At 41.2% G+C, this 14175-nt stretch overlaps 1 protein-coding gene across 1 annotated transcript; it reads right to left on the bottom strand.

Annotated features, from left to right (window-relative positions):
* Positions 1 to 8884: 8884 nt before the first annotated feature.
* Positions 8885 to 9881, bottom strand: LOC117357645 (signal recognition particle 9 kDa protein-like). The gene has a single exon (XM_033938522.1). The coding sequence runs from the start codon at positions 9858 to 9860 to the stop codon at positions 9600 to 9602; it is 261 nt and encodes an 86-aa protein (XP_033794413.1). The 5' UTR covers positions 9861 to 9881; the 3' UTR covers positions 8885 to 9599.
* Positions 9882 to 14175: the final 4294 nt, after the last annotated feature.

Genomic DNA, 14175 nt, shown 5'->3' with positions numbered 1-14175 from the left:
TCAGATTGATATAATTTCCCATAGGCCTCTAGGCTGACATCTCCCATACTTTTTTTTTTCTTTGAAATGAAGGCAAGCTTGTGGTACCCTTCTTTAAACAGTCAATCTGCAATTAGCAGATGCTTCTTTTACCTCCATTTATAGTTGCACGTCCCCTGTGCTTCAGAATCTCCAAGCTATGAAGATAAACAATTCCCATTATGAGTTCAAACCTCTGTCTTAGGTTGTATAGGCCATCATCTGGGCGGGGATCCCAGTATGCTTATATCTTACCCGTCGTTGAGCGAATGAACGGTGCATAAGGGATGCAGGAAGCTTTTTCAGGAGGTTCAGGTATAAAGGTACCAAGATGTCATAAGAGAGAGTATGTAAGTATGGGATATGGGAAAATATTATGTCTGACCCTAGTAATGGCAATGCAATAGGCCCTGCCAAATTAAAACCAAATTAGAACCAAATTAGAAAGTGTCAGAGAAGATACTGGAAATACATGTATAACAGCCTTAAAAGTTAGAAGGAACTTGGTATGATAAGCGTTGTAAAGAAATGTACATGTGTTTCACTTTACAGCAAAAGAAAATCATAATAATACATAGCAAAATTTGTACAATAATTAAGATAATGATAGGGTGAATTAAAACATTAAATACGTGATTTGCAGTGGGCAAATACCCAAAGAAAAGTTCCCAAACTGAGACATGAGCGTCTCGTAGCAAATTTTCTACAGTTTGTGCAATCTGTCCATTTTCAAAAGTGATAGTATGATTCACTTCTTTGGAGGTTTTCTTAAGTTGTTCAATGTAAGTATGGAGTTCAGTAAAGTTCAGCAGCTTTTGAAATGTCTCGTTGCCCATACCAAGAGGTAGTGGATGTACAGCATATGAAATAAAGTCTGGAATGTCCATAGAATCATTAGTAACCAGAGGTGTGGAGTAGGTTGTCCCATTAAGGGTGATGGAGGACAGAGGTGAATGACTACACCAGGTATTGTTCAGTAAATAAGTTGAACTGTATAGCAAAGCGTTCTTAGGAAGGTGGCTGTCATGAATCCGGGGATCCAAGGAACAGGAAACGTTTTGTGGAAAGAATAGGTGAAAACAAAAATGTCCAGCTCCAAGGTAGTACAACGTGTGTGAAGAAGTAGAGGAGTAGGAGATCTTTGCGGATAGGGAGCAGGAAGCTGAATCAGTCCAGCAGGAACCGGCAGTCTCTTTAAACTGATGAGGTTCACACTTGAAATGAAATGGTGTCTGCACACAGAGTGAGGGATCCATTGGCTTAAATGAAGTCCAGCTGTCATCCAGCGGTAGTACCCATGTGATGTGATCCAAAGGATATAAAAGCATATTATCAAGCTGCACACCAATATTAACTACAGGATAAATAACTGTGTGATGTCCTGATCATGGGATCAAAGTACAGATAGAGCATCCTTGTGGTGTACAGATTGGAACACTCACTGTCCACCAATCAAGGTGCGCTATAGCAAAATCAGGTACTTTGGTACTAGCCATCTGGACTAGAGACAGGGGCCAGTGGCCTAAGTTAGCTGTGATTAGAATTTATTTTAGGACAGTAATAAGCTCGATCTGTACTTGATCACAGGCCATAGCCCAGGAAATATTTTTTCCCAACCTATATTCCTCATGTGCTAAGGTCACAATTTTATGTTCTATAATGGGTGAAATAAGAGCAAATGTGTCTACCATTACATTGGATAATTTAGAAGAAGCTTCATTAATAATGTGCTGTGAGGTGAACCCATCAGAAGGATGTTGAGAGGTGGATCCCATCTTATTGCGTAGTACCTCTAGATCAATTGTGTTAAGAGCACCTAGTGCAGTTCCTGTGCCACCTAGAATAGTGTCCAATAATTCACGTTTATTTCTACGTTGCGTGGTTTGGGCGGTACCTGACTGCATGTCAAACCAAGTATTCAGCATATGTATGTGGTTAGCAACAAAATGCGAGCAATTTGGGTATCTATGATTAACTAAAAACAATTTTGGAAATAAATGCCAAGTAAGAAAATGGTATTCTACATCATATAAAACATCATGTGGTGCATCATATTTAACCTGAAAGGGCTTTCCTTCCTGAAACATATTGATATCAGAAAGGTAGAGTACAGGGGGGGCTGAGGTGGGAGGAGGGGGAATAGTAGGAAAGCAAGATACATCAAAATAGAAAGATGTCTCAGTAATGTGTTGTTGGTTACTCTGGACCCATGTATACGAAATCTTCCAGTTACCGCTATCCTGACAGGAGATATTATATAGAATCAAGGCAGGGGGCCCTAGAAAGTACTTCTCTGGGGGTGCTATTAGTTCCTGTGTTCTTTCTAAAGAAGTGGGGACAGGAGGTGCCCACTTTACTTGGGTGATGTTTACTGAGTAGAACACTGGCTTGTCCTGTACAGAACAAAAACTTAATATGACAAGTTTGGTTCCTTCAAGAAAAGGTGGGGGTATTTCTTGATAGCGATATACCCCATCTGTGGATTTTGCCCAACCGATTGTGCATATTCGAATGATAGTTCCTGTAATGATACTTGGGTAAAGGAGAGCATATACAAGAGTAAAAGGGAACCGTGCCATCCTAAAACTAACTCTAAACTTAAACAAATTAACTAGTACTTACTATTGGTAAAATGCAAGAAGCAAAATAATTTCTACTACGTATTTACATAAATATTGTACTCCTGTTCTATAGATAGGGCTCATCAACTATGCAGCAGGAGTGAATAATATAGTTACCAATCTCTTGTGACTTTTCCTCATGCAATACAGCTGTCCGTGCTGTCTTCAAAGCAGCTGTCCGTGCTGTCTTCAGGTGAAATCTGAAAACAGAGACTGATAAACCCGTTACCCATATGGTTTCAACTGAGTGATGTGTTTCCAGCATTGCTGGTTGTCAGGCATGAGAATTTGGTAAAGGCTTGGGCCTAGGGTATCTGTTATTAAATGTGGTCCATCCCATTTTGCTGTCCCAAAGGGAAGATTAGGTCTGGGGTTCAGGAGCATGACTTTGCTCCCGACCTTGAGGGGCCTTAAGTCAGAACCTTTTGCATATATTTCCTGCAAATAATTCCTAGACTTTTCTGTGTTAGCCAGCACAGTAGTCTGTATTTCTTTCAGATGTTCTTGCAGGGATTTCATCCACTCATTAGCCAGAATTATTGTCTGGTCCTCTGGAAGGAAAGGACACAACAGATTTTCCCACCGTGGCATTGGCCTTCCCATTAAGGCTTCATAAGGTGCAAAACCTGTGGACTTACAAACATTAGCTCTGATACGCATAAGGACCAAAGGGAGTACCTGATCCCAGTTTTTTCCAGTCAGATTCAGCATAGGGCTGAGATGGGCCTTAATGGTCTGATTCATTCTTTCTACCTGTCCTGCTGCCTGGGAGTGGTATGGGATGTGTAATTGCTGTTCAATGCCTAGGAACTCAAACAATTCTTTGATAAGCTGGGAAACAAAAGCAGGGCCATTGTCGGAGTCAATGGTTTTTGGGATTCCCCATCTTGCAAAAAATTGCATAGTTAGAATTTCCGCTGTGGTCCTGGCTGTCTGATCTGGTACTGGGAATGCTTCTACCCAATGTGAAAATGAATCAACCACAGTCAGTAAAAATCTGTTTTTCCTAGCAGTTAAGGGAAGAGGACCCACATGATCTATCTGCACTCTCTCAAATGGACCACGTGGCGGTGCTCTCATCAACTGTCCCCTTTTCTTTTTGGGCTGTCTCCCAAAGGAGGCACAGATGAGACAGGAGGAAACATGATCCTGTATGTCATGTTTCATTTCTGGCCACCATACCAACATATCCAAGATAGACAGCATTTCATCCTCTTTGGGGTGTCCCATGGGACCTGCACCGTGAACCCAATGCATCCAGTCTTTACCTCAAGCTCTGGGGATAGCTATAACAAAGCCTGCCTCTCTTTTGACACATAGAATGTCTTTCTGTATAGTGAGTGTGATAAAGGGTGTGTGCTGGTATATGTTATCAGAGGTATCTTGTATTAACTTCCTCAGATTGGAGAGTTCAGGGTCATTTTTCTGCAGGGCTATGAAATAGTCCGGAGGTACCACATGATCGTAATCTGTGGAACGGGTAGCAATGGCTACCATACGAGTCTGTTCATACCAGGGCCATACAGGGCCTACATGACATGCTTCTTTGGCTAGCGAGTCAGCTATTGTGTTGCTCTTTACCAAAGGACCTTTCTTTCTGTGAGCTTTCACTTTAATTAAGTGTACTCTCTGAAACTTCTCACTCAATTCCTGTGCCATAGCCCACAATGATGAATGTTTTACAGGTGAACCGTCAGTTGATTTAAAGTTATTAGCTAGCCACCACGGCAACAATGCAACAGCACTTCTACAAACATAATCAGAGTCTAAAATGATCTGTATTTCTGAATGGGATTCATGGTATTGCTGCAGACATGCTACAAAAGCAGCCAGTTCACAGTACTGTGCCGAAGCAGAACCACATGAATACTGTCTCTGCAGAATCACTTGGTTAGCAGGGTCTAGTTGTAACATTGCAAAACCTGCTAATCGCCTGCCTCCCTCACACTGGCTACTGCCATCAATATATACGGTAGGAAGAAAAGGAGATATTTTGTCCACTACTAGTTCTTTAAAGATCATGTGATTAGGGGAACTGGGGGAGGACTGACACTCATGTGGTTGCCCCTCCAGTAGGATTCCTGCAACCTGAACATTAGGCTGTTTCAGAAGTTCAAACTTTACATTCTGTGCCTGCAACATCAGGGTCCACTGCAACATCAGGGTCCACTTCCCCTCCACAATGAATTTAAGTGGGTTATGGTGGCTACATATGTATGTAGTTTGAGCCCCAATGATGTAGGTAAATTTCTGCATGGCAGCATATGCAGCCAGTGTATGCTTTTCACAGAGTCCCATTTTGAGTTCTGGAGAAGTGAGAATTCTGGAAAAGAAAGCAATTGGACGATCCATTGCACCTAGGCGCTGTGTTAATGCTGCACCTACACTATTCTCCCCAACAACAGGATAAAGGAAAAAATTTTGTGCGTGATCTGGGTTGGCAAGGACAGGAGCTGAGGTTAAAATGTGCTTAAGCTTGGTGACAGCATCTGTATGCTCCTCTTCCCACACATAGTCTTTACTTTTCAGCAGGGAGTAGAGTGGGGCTGCTACCTCAGCATAATTATGCATGAATTCACGGCAGAATCCTGTGAGCCCTAGAAATGACTGGAGTGATTTCTGATCTGTAGGAAGTGGCAAGTTCTGTATCAGTTCTACCCTCTGAGAATCCACAGACTTACCATCCTGGCCAATGGATACTCCCAGAAAGGAGACCTGTGATTTGCATAGCTGAGCCTTGGTAGGATTAACTTTAAGGCCAGCTTCTAAGAGAGCTGTTAGAACCTCCCTTACATGTACCCAGTGTGCAGACTCATTCTCAGACTGAATCAAAATGTCATCAACATATTGTATCACATTTTCTCGGCATGATATGCGTGCCAGGACATTGTACATATATTTATGAAAAATTGCTGGTGAATTTTTATATCCCTGGGGTAGAACTGTCCATGCATATTGTTTATTCAGCCATTGAAATGCTGTTTTGTACTGGCATTCAGTGGCTAAGGGAAGACTCCAAAAGCCATTAGAAATGTCCAAGACAGAGGAAAATTTGCATTTGGGGTTCAATTTAGAAATCATTTCAGGGTAAGAGGCAACCACCGGTGCTACAGATTTGGAGACCTGATTTAGGACCCGGAAGTCTATAGTAAGCCTGAATGAGCCCCCTGGTTTGACCACTGGCCATACTGGAGAATTGCAGGTGGAAGAGATAGGTCTGATCAGACCCCTCTCCTCTAGTACCTGTACAATCTGAGTTACTTGTTCTATGGCTTGATGAGGTACTGGATATTGCTTTTGTGGTGGGGGGTCATCACCCTCTAACAGAATTTCAGTTTGCATTCTCCCACAATCTAGTTTGTCTTGTGCCCAAACTGGAATATCTGCCACCTCTGAGGGAATTCCACTAAGGTCATGTAGCTGAGCTGCCTTAGTGCACTGAGTAGCTAATTGCATGGGAATGACCTCATGAACTAAAGTTTTAGAAGCATTTGGGCTTCCTGTACCTTGCCACAATGTAAGGTTAGCCATATCGACAACCAGGTCTAACTGGTTGAGGACATCAATTCCCAGTATTTCTTTGTCTGTACTCACTATAGTGGGGGCAGTAATTTCTAAAATGTCCTGGCTCTGTTAATTTTGAACCGGGATGCCCCATTTCACAGGGATAGCAACACATTTAGAAGCTGTGTCATTTGTACCCTGAATCTCATACATTTCTACATTTTTCTGATCTCCAGTAGGAGGCGCTCTGCTTGTAAAACTGATTCCAGCCCCTGTATCAATCAAAGTGAATTTATCCTGACCCTCTATGGTAGTATTAACATTGGGGCGGCTGCAAGTGTCCAAAATCAAAGGTGCCACATACCTCAAGCTGAATTCTGAGTCTGACTTCTTTCCCTCATCCTGCGTCTCCAAAAGTGAGTCCACAGGTAAGCGAAAGGAGTCTGGCTGGGCTGTAAAGGCATGAGTCACCTTGGCATTCGGACACAGAGAGTCAGGACATCCCTATGCACTAACAGTGTTTTTCCTGGCTGTCAAATCACTTTTTACCCTGTCCAATTCTATCTGCATTGTGTGACGATCCTGTTCCCATTTCCTTTTCTCTTTTTCTAATTTTTCCTTTTGGTCTCTGAGTTCATGGAAGGGAATGTAAGTGGAGGAATTTCTGTAACTACCTCTGACATGCCCTCTATTTCCTGTGTGTGGTGTTTTCTTGTATTGGGGTGCTCCCTCAGCACGCCACCTTCTAGCTTCTGAAACTGAAATAATTTGAGCTGGCAGGGTCTTCCACACAGACCCAATCCTGAGCAGTAAAGTGTCAAAAGGTGTAGTTTTAGGGTCCTCCGAGAACAACAGAAGGTGTTTAGTAATCTCGGGAGATAATAATTCTAATAGGAATTCTTTATGTTCTCTCTGGCCATAATCTGAGGAAATGGGCCAATGTTCATGTTCGTTAAGTACCGCGTTGATTACCCACACTCTATATGCAAACTGCTCTAGTGTATCACTTGGCAGGGGTGAAAGAGTTCTAAGTACTTGCAAAGAGGTGCAGCGAAAGAGTTTTTCGATGCCCATCTTTACAAATTGGTATGGATGAACAAGAGATCCAAATTTATAATAATGTGGACCCAGGGCTAGGTGCATAAGCTTATCAAAATCTGCATTGTTCCTTTTGTATTTCCCTAGACCCCAGTGAATCAGTATGTCAGTAGCCCATTTGCACCATTCATTTATGTTAAAAGGCATAGGGCCCACTTTCTCCACTATTCTTTCAATGTCACTATCTTTCATATGTCCCTGAAGCACTACAGTTACTGGAGCTGTGTCACTTATAGGGGTACTATTGGCATTGCTCTGGCCTGGTAATGAATTTTCCTCACTTTCGTTTGTCGGTTCTTCTTCCTGTTCTACATCTGTAGCTAGTTTACCCTTTCTCTGACCTGCTACAAAAACGATTTTCTGACTACATGGATTATATGGTGATGGTGGCACAGGTGCAGACGGCAGAATCTGTAAGGAGACAGCATTAGCCTGTCCCTGTGAGGCACATTTTGACTTTAAATACTTTAATTCTGCCTTGGCCTCTTCTAATTGTTCATTTACAGTTAAAAAGGAATTTGTGGCCTGAACAATTTGGGTTCTTAGCATGGATATATTAATTTGTGCCTCATCTAAGTCTTTGGACAGCTGATGGCACTGAGTGTTCAAGTCAGTATTATCTTGTCTTAGGCTAATAAGTCCTCTACAGAGGCCTTGAATGAAAAGGCATTTTCTTTTATCTGTTTTCTTTCTAAACTCCTGAGAATGAGAAACCATTTGTTTCTGAATATCGTGCCATGTGTGTTCTGGAAAATTACCCTCATATGGACCCCCTTTCTTATCAAAATATTTGTGTACAATATCTGTGAGTTCTTGAAAATCAAAAGGGTTCATATTTGAGGCTGCAGAAGTCTGCCTTGGTTCGTGGGCAGAGAGAATGGGCTTCTAAATGTCCCTGTCTGTGTGTAGCCTTTGAGATTGAAATGCTCCCACTTATGAAGGAGGGAGACTTTAGTTAATAGGTAGAAAAGCGAGGTAAAGACTGTTAGGCAAGAGTCATTGGCATAAAATAATACACTTATGCCCACACTTGCCCACACTGGTTACTACCTGAAATTTACAGGCAGAAGTTTAGCAGGAAAAAATATAAGAAGTCTGTTAGAAGAGCAGAGGTGTCAGCTGCCAGTTCCAGTCCAGTGTGTACTGGGCCTTTCACCAGGGCAGAGACTGACAAGAAATAGAATTAAAAGCACAAGGTAAGCAAAGTAAAAGTTATACAGATGTGGCGTGTCTTAATTGAGTGACTGTTTTCACTTTGAACCCTGCTTTTCTTCAGAGCAGCTCAAATATTCTTACATGCAACACCCTAGCAAGCATATAATAGCAAATCATACAATGCAAACTGGCACAGGTAGACTACAAAGACTTTTGATAGTAAAATCTCACCAAATATAAAACCCAAAATATTACTGAAACTTTTCACAATTGTGTCATCCAGTCTAAAACAATTTAAGGGTTCCAAAAGGACTTTTGATTTCTATCTCTCTCTGTCTATCAATCAAAAATAGAAAGTCAATTGATATATAAAATCTCACCAAGTATAAAACCCCACAATATTACTGGAACTTTTCAGCAGTGTGTCATCCAGTCTAATGTATAATCAATCTAAGGGTTTTCCAAGGACTTTTTTTTTTTTTTTTTTTTTCCTTGTGGGAAATGTTTATTTTTTAAAAGCAGCAGACTTTTGGCCAGGATACACAATGCTGGTATGTATTTTACATTTCGCACATGTATACAATTCTTGCTCAGCACTTCCCTTTGCTGCCTTTTCAGTCCCTAAAACTCAGCCACAAAAAAGTAATTTTCTAACAAAAAATGGATAGAAAACTATGAAACTGCAAAATTACTTTAGAGGTACTGGTGTTCACATTTTCACAGAGAAAGCAAATTGAACTTCCTCTGTCCCTTTCAGTGGCCGTTTCTTACAGGAAAGCGTCTGAGCAATATCGGAGTACAAGACTGGCTCACACCTGAGCGAGAGACTGGAGAGCCAAACTTTGACCTTTCATGCCACAACAGAAGTGCAGAACAGTTCAAGCAGAAAAAGAGATGTAATAGGAAACAAGAGTAAGGGAAAACTCCCCACTTGCAGGACAAGCAGTCCTACACGATCAAAGCAAGACATTTAAGCAAGGAGAAAAGTTGCATAAGGGGCTGTTTTGCTCAATTTGTATCTGCAAAAGATTGTCCACACCACAAAAAGTTATTCTTCTCTCGAATTCCAAAACAATAAATAAGAGGCTTTCAGTGGAAAGTATAATTCCTAACCCTCGATGTGGCTCAGAAGCCCCTTAAGACCCAACATTCCAGTCCAATGCAGTGAAGCGAGTGCTGGAGAATTCCTCTTGGAGCAGCTGTTCAGTCCATTTCCATTGCAACACTGCGGGGCTCCCTGGCAACCATAAGTCGCATGAGCTGACTCTGGAATTTTTCTATCTTCTTTACATCTTGAGCCTGGTCTGTCCGATACAGCAAACAAACTGCATCATCTGTTACTTTCATACATAGATTGCCATCAGTATGTCTGTATTTCAGCACGACACGTACCTTCATGGGGTCGGCCTGGTAGAGCTTCTCGGCCGCCCGCGTGAACTCTTCCCAGCTCTGGTAGTAAGGCATCGCCGCCAACCGTCGCAACCGCCACCTCACTTTTGATTTCTATATCACTCTGTCTATACATAATCCTATTGCACAGTGCATAAAAGGAGGAAAAAAAAAACAACTTGAATTCTACTTACCTAAATGAAATCATCAGGAAGGACCGAGACAAAGCCCCCAAAATGTAAGGATAATAAAATGTAAGGATGGTCGCACCCCCACAATGTTAGGTTGGAGGGGTTATGTTTGACACGGCCTTACAATCCGCGGTCCCGAGTTCAATACCTTCACAGAAGTTTCATTAGGGATAGAATCAAATAAGAAGCACAGCCAGGGGTGATTATATAAAGAATATATTATAGAAATAGTCTTACAGAAAAGCAATATTTATAATCATTACAATTAAGCATTACAATTAAATAGAGAGCATAGCAGTTTCCCTGCCTTACAGAGTTCAGAGGCAAAGAGGGACATAGAAGCTTGCAGTTCTAGGAAGAGCCAGAGAGAGAGAAAAGGGGGATGGTCTAAGCTTCGTGTTCCATAGATAAAGGGAAGGATAGACAGAGAGAGGGAGAGCCAAGACAGAACCAGAGTGCCAAGCAAAGAGCCAAGAGATAGCTAGATAGAAAGAGAGATAGAGGGCCAAGACCCCTCTCCTGATAGCTTGATAGAAAAAGAGAGATTGATAGCTCCATAGAAAAAGAGATAGATTGATAGAGCAGAGAGCAGGCTTTTATACCTTGGAATCTTATTCTGACTAGAGAAAATATTGTATCTCCCAGTATCTTTCTGTTTAGAACTTGCAAACTGTTTGAAACAATGGTTAATTTAATTGACAAAGGAGGGTGTAATACCTGCAAGCATGGTGATGGGATTAGGTCTCTGGCTTCTTTGTTTCTTGATCTTTGCACTTGGACCTAAGCACCCTCTTAATCAGACATTAACACCTTTTAGCTAGTCATGATTCAATCAGGGAAACTTAAAACATATCAGGGATACTTGAAACAGTTTCCCTGCACTAAGGGTCTATCTGCCTTCCCATGACAGAGTCAGATTGATATAATTTCCCATAGGCCTCTAGGCTGACACCTACTTCTTTGAGAAATGGGCTATTCTTCATCCATGATGCTTAGCATTAATATCTACAGCAGGGGTGTCCAACCTGCAGCCCCGTGAAGTATTTTGTGTGGCCCCGATCGAGGGTGATGCAGTGTTTTCCTCTGCTGCCCCCGGGTGTTTACTGTCTTGCCAGCTCCCACCTCTGTCTTGCTGCAGCATTTGTACGGCTCCAGAAAAATATTTTTTGTAACTCTTTTGTAAACCGCTTTGAATGCATTAGGAGATATAGCAGTTTATAAGACACCATTAACATTAATTAGCTAGAAAATAAACACCTCATACATTAGAAATTTGTAAACACCTAAGAATAGAAGCCTTAATTATAAGGAAGAGGCATCTGAGTACTGGCATGCCTGAAGTGTCACTTTACATGACTCTACAGTATAGGATAGGGGAGACAGTCTCAAAGTTGAAATGGTGGCACCACAGCAGTACACATCTGAATTTATCCATGCAGTCAGACTGAGAGCATATTTCAATTTTTTTCTGGCCTAAACAAAATAGGGGTTCCATTGTGCCCCTGCAGACTCAATTCAAATTATGATCTTTAGAAAGGAGGGGGAATATTTTTAGCAAGAATAAAAGCACTGAGAAATAGCTGCTGTACTTACTATATATACTAAAATATAAGCCATTGGAATATACACCATGGTGACCTCCCCACAAAAAGGAGGGAAAAAGGTTGACTCGAATATAAACTGAGATTAGAATTTTGAGGATTCTTGCCATAAGATTTAACACAATTTTTTAAACTTTAAATATTTTCCAGTTCAAGCCTTTGATTGAAATGTTTTTAAAGGTACAAATTAATATAGTAAAAGATAACCGTTCAGCATGGTATAAAATTGTATAAAGTGTTACATGTTGAATGGCAGGAATATTTCAAAATTTCAATAAGGAAGTCCTAAGGTATTATATACTCCCCCTTTTATCAAGCTGTGCTAGAGGTTTCAAGCATGACCCGGCACAGTAAATGCTCCAATGCTCATAGAATTCCTATGCATGTTGAAGCACTTAACTTGCTGGCCGGTACTAAAAACCTCTAGCGCAGCTTGATAAAAGGGGGGCTACTTAGTTAGCATCAACATAGTTGTAATTTGATGTAGTATTTCTGTAAAAATATATCAATAGGAGACCATTTGGAGTGGTGTAAGGGTAAAGTCAAAAGATTACTTTTTTCAATGGCATAAAGCACAGTTACTTACCGTAACAGGTGTTATCCAGGGACAGCAGGCAGCTATTCTCAACATGGCAGTCCAATTAATTTTCAATCTGAAAAAATCAGATCATGTCACACCTTATTACCACAGCGTACACTTGTTACTGGTCGAGGCCAGAGTCAGATTTAAGTTTGGTTGTATATGCTATAAAGTCATACATGGTTTAGCACCTGATTATCTCGTGGATCATTTTTTATTCATTGATTCACAACGCCTAGTCTGTAATGCCTGTGGATTATACATGAAGCTACATGGGGTAATGTGCTTTTCTCAGAGCCACTTCTACTATCCTGTGGAATTTGGACAAGTTGTCATGCAGTTAGAGTGAATCTGATAACTCTTCTTAAAGGGAAAGCTATAAGCGGGACAAAAACCTGAAAAACAGAACTGAGCAACAGTAGAGTAGAGCCAAGTGCCAAATGTCATAAGAAGTGTTCAGCAATTTTAACCCTATCATTGAAAGGATAAACCATATTCCCACAAGGCTCACCATAGTTCTCCTAGGAGCTTCAACATGATATGGAAGTTGTGTTGAATGCTGTAGTCTAGAATAATCTTTTTAATAGAAACCAGAGTTTGTATAAGGGGTAGAGGAGTAACCTAATTGTTAGAGCAGCAGGATGGAAACTGGAGGGCCCAAGTTCAAAGAGTTTGTTCCAGTGAAACCATGATACTTGTAGTAGCCCCCATAAACCATTCATAGCTAGCAAGCAGCAGGGACAAGAGAGAGTTTGGAGATTCTGACATGGCTCTTCCTTGTTCAAGGTTTCAAGGTTTATTAAAATTTCTTACACCGCTTAATCCAAAATTCAAAGCGGTGTACAATAAAATCCATTATCAGCATACATAAGATTAAAACCAAAACATATCATTACTAGGGATTGGTTGGTAAAAACTCATACACCAGACAAACAGAAGTAAAACAAGAGAGAAAAGGGAGGAACTACAATAAGGAAAGAAAAGAACAAATAAGGAAAGAACAATAAGGGGAGGGTTGACCTGAAGAACAACAGTGAGAATATTGCCTTTTCAAGGATAGTTATGTATCAAAAGCGTCTATGAATAGGAAAGTCTTCAGCTTTATTTTAAAAGGGCCTACGGAAGTTTCTTCCCTTATGTAATTAGGAATAGAATTCCAAAGGGAAGGTGCTGTCACTGAAAAATTATTGGATCTTAAAGTGTTAATATACTTTAAGGATGGAATGTTAAAGAGATTTTGGGCTGCAGAACGGAGAGCCCTGGATGGACTGGAGAGAAAAAACAGAGTCAAGATAAGAACTTCAAAGGCTACCATGGATCCATATGACCTTTTCCGCAGCTTACTTGGTGGCCGGAAAGAAGCCCTCCTCCCTCACGGTGTGGGCTCATTCTACCAGAGGTGTTTCATCCTCTTGGGCAGAGTCGTTGGCTGCTTCTCTGGACAAGATTTGCAGGGCCGCTACCTGGTCTGCCTTGCATACGTTCACCAAGTTTTACAGGATCAATGTTGTGGCCAAGCCATGATGCTGCTTTTGGTGCCTCTGTTTTGGCAGCAGGTTCATCAGTCCCACCCTGATTTTCCAGGACTGCTCTGTTCAGTGGTGTACCTAGCATATGTGACACCCGGGGCCCATCATTTTTTGACAGCCCCCATCTATATGAAAAATATGATTTTTAGTAACAATCCACATATCGCACAACAAGAGTGTACCTAGGAAAAGGCAGCATCTTAAACACTGCAGTGAGCACTAGAACACTAGCAAATACATTGTAAAACTAAACAAGCCAGATCCTGCACAGTCAATTGATCCTGTACAGTCGATGTTATCAGAAAGCCATGTCCCTTTCATACACATAGACAGATACACCCTCGCCCAATATGGAATAATCACAAACTAAAAATAGAAATATGTAGACAAAAGTTAAACTGAACCGCCAAGAAACCAGACTCTGCATACAATGCAACACCACAACACCACAAAACAGTAATACATGTCCTCTAATACTGTGCAAAATAT

The sequence above is a fragment of the Geotrypetes seraphini genome, chromosome 3 (genome assembly GCF_902459505.1).
Source record: "Geotrypetes seraphini chromosome 3, aGeoSer1.1, whole genome shotgun sequence".
Taxonomy (NCBI): Eukaryota; Metazoa; Chordata; class Amphibia; order Gymnophiona; family Dermophiidae; genus Geotrypetes; species Geotrypetes seraphini.
This window is presented reverse-complemented; position numbering and strand designations above follow the sequence as displayed.